This window comes from Sinocyclocheilus rhinocerous, unplaced genomic scaffold, assembly GCF_001515625.1.
Source record: "Sinocyclocheilus rhinocerous isolate Xijiao unplaced genomic scaffold, SAMN03320098_v1.1 scaffold1170, whole genome shotgun sequence".
In the NCBI taxonomy this organism is placed as follows: domain Eukaryota; kingdom Metazoa; phylum Chordata; class Actinopteri; order Cypriniformes; family Cyprinidae; genus Sinocyclocheilus; species Sinocyclocheilus rhinocerous.
In genome coordinates this window covers 527,877-533,096 of record NW_015652163.1, presented here as the reverse complement: position 1 = coordinate 533,096, position 5,220 = coordinate 527,877, and the positions used below count along the sequence as shown (strand labels likewise).

Sequence of the window (5,220 nt, the reverse complement as noted above, 5' to 3'; positions counted from 1 at the left end):
AAAATACAACGGCTAAAGTGTGATTTATCATGCTCTTTTTGTTTACCACTAGCGCATGCTGATGACGTTTTTTCTTCTGTAGTAACGTGCATCGTATCGTAGGTGTCATCATCGTACAGTCTACACACATGTCGTAGCCAAGTTTATTAGATCCATGTCACACAGTGTGACATGCAGTGATCTTATAGGATTGCTAAAATCGTGCAGTGTTTTGGGCTTAAGAGGGCCTCAAGATGGATCAAATTAAGACAAAACAAGCTTTAAATGTGTAAAAAAATCAAGTAACCTGACATTTCTTATCTTAATTTGTTTTCTCTTAACATCTACCATTTTTATTTATAACCATGGTTCTCATGTCTTGAGAAACCTGGATGTACGAGATAATTTTAAAAGTTTGATTTCTAGACCTGGAAATGTCATGTCAATTGACAAAATCTTAAGAAGTCATGAAAAGTTTTATAGTTATATTAAGATCCAAAATATTTTATTAGGTAGAAATGGCTATTTTTGAGTAAATACTAATTTTAAAATCCCTGTAAATTACAAATGACTGTCATGGAAAAAAAGTGTAAACCCTGAAGAACACTAAGTTATTGGATTTTTTTTTTTTTTAATTATGGATTATCTTAATTGCAATTGTTTTATTTAATTATTTTAATATATTGCCGCTCCCACTTTCTGAAAATAAAAAAGGTTGGAAATAAGCAGTTTTGTCAATACAGCAGGTTCACCAAAAATACCTTGGGAGTCCTTTAAGTATTCAGATATTGCCTTTGACTGTGAGAGCCTTGGAGTCAAAAAAATTGAGGACCACTGCTTTAGATTGCAGAAAATAAGCTACAAATAAGTATGCATTTCATTATATATATACACATGTATAAGCATGTCAGTACAATAAAATAAGTTTTCTAGTATCCAATTTGTTTTGGAGGGCTCTTAACAATGTAAAGTGGACTTGTTTCTTAACATCTGGTTCAGATATCGGTAACATCTGTTACTCTTGATGATGATAACAACACTAATAAAAGTTTTTACATGGACTTTACGCACCTGTGGCAGGAGCCACTTCAGGGATCTCATTGTTCTGTCCTTCTCTGTCACAGCGTATGCCCACGTCCTCACTGTGAGAGCAGTCATGCTGCCCCCACTGACCATGAGCACAGTCCAGCAGAGAGCTCTCTCCCCCTTCACAAGTCACCTCATCCAGCAGGATCATCCCTGTACCCTCTCCATACATCCCATCTGGAGCCACCTCAGCTCGCCCTCTGTTGGACAAATAGCAGTATTGCAGTAACAGAGCAGAAAGCTAAATGAAACAAACTTCCCGGTCTCCTCCTTGTCAAACTTGAAATGTACTTTTTTTAATTACTTCAAAGTAGCACATTATATGCTTACATTCAAGAATTATGTTATCAACCAGTCCAAAAATACAGCTTACCGATAACCCAGCTGTCGACACACCACCTGGGCTTGACGTCCGTTCCAGTTGTCATCACACACTGTGCCCCATTCTCCAGCGTGATAAACCTCAAGGCGTCCTTCCCATGGGCTATCAGCTCCTACTAGACGCAACACTCCATCTACAGCAGCATTAACATTTCTACGTTTAATCAATGCACTTACACACACAAATAAAATGGCAATAAAAGGGTTTTTAGTCCTTGAATTACTTTAAATGTGTTTTCATAAAGACAGTTGAGACAGCTCGTGTCACAGTCTATGTCATCCTCACCTGAAAACGGGTTGCACGAGACTCCAGCATCCTCCATGTGATCACAGTTGTGCTGGCCCCAAAGCGCATGAGGGCATTCCTCCAAAGACAGCTCATTTCCTGTGCAATGCACTCCATCCAACACGATAGGCCCAGTGCCCTGCCCAAAGTGCGCCCATGTCCATGCCTTTGGTACACCGCTGAAAACAAACACACGCCTGTGATTCATTCCCATATCAAAACAGTGCCTCAAAAGGGGGCTTACAATGAATTACAAAGTAGAAAAATGCTATACATGTCTGATCAATTTAAATGGATCCTTGCTGAATAAAACTATTAATTTCTTTAAAAATCTGACTAACCCCAAACTTTCGAATGGTATTATACAGTATGTCAGTGTTCGAACTATACCGTGGACTTTGGGGGAGCCCGCTTGTTTTTTTTTTATGGGGGGGTTTGCGCTTGCGGTATTGAAGTGAATTAGGTTTAAATCGCCGTCATGCATGAATGAATGATATTTTTGCAATTTTACACATAATAATCCACGATGATCACATTACACAAAACTGAAATCGCACGTCAAAATAACACATTGTCAATATTTTTTGAGACCCCCCAAAATTTCACAAATCACGTTTTCAGGGGAGCCCATGTCTTATTAAGGGGAGCCGAGCTCCCCCGTAGTTCGCACCCTGCCTGCACCCCATCAATCATTCATACACTCCATCCACTCATCTATATTAATAAAGTTCACTTGCTGTGCTAGTGTGTGCGTTTGTGTGTGTAAACAGGACAGTCCTTATAGTCAGCACTGATTCGTACATGGCATTATCAGTGTTTCCCAGCTCTTGTAAATGCTTTTAGTCGAATCATTTGTGCAAAGCGTTTCTAAATGTTGCTAAACAAAAACAGCTGATGATGATACAAAAGCTTGCAAGCAACATTAGAAGACCTTGCGATAGATCAATGTGCAGATCCTTGTACTAATGCTATAAGACAGGGGTTTTTCAAATGGAAAGCCACAACACATTTATTGAATTTGATATTACTGCAGTTTCATTCTTTCTGGTCTAAAATCAAATATTTCATAACAGTATTTTACATCAAAAAATGCAATCTGTTTTTTATTTCAACTTTTTTTCTTACACAGTGCAAATTTATACACAGCTCATATTTGGAGGTCCTTGGCATTGAAAAAAAAAATTTGCAAAATAGGACACACATATGATGACAGATTTCTTACCCCAGTCCCAACTGTCGGCAAACCACTTCAGCATCAATATCATCCCATTCATCATCACAGATAGTACCCCACCTCCCGTTATGGTACACCTCCACGCGCCCCTCGAAATCCTCAAGGCCTCCCACGAGCCTCAGGGGGGCACCATTGCCTAAACAAAACAAAAGTCCAATCAATCGATATTTCATTCATTTATTCACTGCGGTGGAGGATGCATAGGACAAAATAATTAGTGTAATATTTCACACTTCTTGAGAGCAGAAGCTTAAAACTCTTCTATATGCTTCAGTAGAGAATCCCTTTTACAAGACATAGGTCTTCCACATATGGCATAATGCTTTGAAGCATGTATGTGTGTATGGTAAAGGATGGGGACATGTGTAAGGACTCTTGGCAAAGCCTCAGCACTCTCAGATTGCTTTCTGCTTCCTAAAGTTTCTGTGTGAATAATTCACAGCTCTCTCTAAATATACCTGACCCTGTTCTAGCAAACTGTCCCATTACAACAGGCACACTGTTTATGACCCTACTTCTGTCTCTCATGAATTCTGTCTTCATTTAGCTTCACAGATGGCCTTTCCACACTATAACACTGTTGAAAATATAGTTGTAAGAGCTATATAGTTGTATGGCTTTACTGTCAATTTTGATTAATTAAATGTATCCTTGGTTTAAAAAAAGTGACCCCAAAGTTATGAACAGTATATATTTTTTTAAAACAAATTACTTACACGTTACATTACATACTTAATAACTTTAACATGCATTTATATATATATATATATATATACACACACACACACATATACATATAAATGCATGTTAAAGTTATTAAGTATGTAATGTAATGTGTAAGTAATTTGTTTTAAAAAAATATATACTGTTCATAACTTTGGGGTCACTTTTTTTTTAAAAGCAAGGATACATTTAATTAACCAAAATTGACAGTAAAGCCATTTCTAATGTTATAAAATATTACCATTTCAAATAAATTCTATTATTTTTGTTCATAAAAGACACACAAAAATACAAAATTAGTGACCCCAAAGTTATGAACAACATATATTATTCAACACACATTACTTACACATTACATTACATACTTAATAACTTTAACTTACATATATTTGTATAACTCACATAAATAAATATACATATATACATATATGTTCATAACTTTGGGGTCACTATTTTCTTTTTTTTAATACTTTTTTTTTTAGCAAGGATGGATTTACAGTAATTGATCAAAATCGACAGTAAAGGCATTTCTAATGTTATAAATTATTACTATTTGAAATAAATTCTAATCATTTTGTTCATAAAAGAATCCTATTCACAAACATTAATCAGTTCAAATGTATTCAACATTGATAATCATAAAAAAGGTTATTTAGCAGCAAATCATCATATTAGAATGATTCATCATGTCTAACTCATCAATGAGGATCATGTGACACTAAAGACTATTGTTACAGACCCCGCCCTGGAGGTCCACTCAACAGATGAGAAATTGTCTTTCAATAAAAAAGTGAGAGAGACAAGAGTTTGCTGTTAATCAGGCAGTCCTCTGTGTTGTCAGAAGATGCCCAGGGTCGCCACGGCAACTCAAGCTCTCAACTGTCACCCAGAACTTTGAAAACGCAGCTTAGTTTTCTTCAAATACACTCATCATACATCTTGATGTAGTGAAAAATATTATAAAATACATGTAACTACTACACATGTGCAAACAACAACTAATATACAGTATATACAAATACCACAAAATTCTTGTGACCCAAATTCAATGTGGGGGGGTCACACTATAATAATAATAACCCACTCAAATTAAACAAACTTACCCTCAGGTACTGCACACACCACTCCGGCCTCATTTCCATGGTTACAGTCACCGGAGATATATTTCCTGCTCCGGCACTTCAGCAGAGAATCTTCATTGCCATGGCAACCAAGACGTTCAAAGTGAAAGAGACCAGAACCGGGTCCGAAATAGGAATGCCGAAGCGCAGTGCCGATTTCACTGTTGGGAGTTAGCAGGTAATTAAATGACAGCACATGCTGGGTGTTAATCAGTACAGAGCCTCTAGCTGATAATGAATAGAGTTTGCAGCTTATACCCGAGCCTCAGTTGTCTACAGATCACACTGGCATCTCTATCAGTCAGGTGGGTGTCACACACTGCTCCCCACCGGCCATTTAGATACACCTCAAGACGACCACTCTTATTAGACGAACCCCCCACTAACCGCGCCTCACCTGGAGGAGAAGA

At 37.3% G+C, this 5,220-nt stretch overlaps 1 protein-coding gene across 1 annotated transcript in view; it reads right to left on the bottom strand.

Annotated features, from left to right (window-relative positions):
• LOC107713894 (neurotrypsin-like) overlaps window positions 1-5,220 on the bottom strand; it is a 21,806-nt gene that overhangs the window by 6,828 nt on the left and 9,758 nt on the right. Inside the window, exons 5-9 of the mRNA XM_016519542.1 lie at window positions 4,793-4,971; window positions 2,955-3,102; window positions 1,733-1,911; window positions 1,439-1,580; window positions 1,051-1,265 (exon numbers count right to left, since the gene is read on the bottom strand). Coding sequence (XP_016375028.1) covers window positions 1,051-1,265; window positions 1,439-1,580; window positions 1,733-1,911; window positions 2,955-3,102; window positions 4,793-4,971 — 863 coding nt within the window. The remainder of the gene's footprint in view (window positions 1-1,050; window positions 1,266-1,438; window positions 1,581-1,732; window positions 1,912-2,954; window positions 3,103-4,792; window positions 4,972-5,220) is intronic.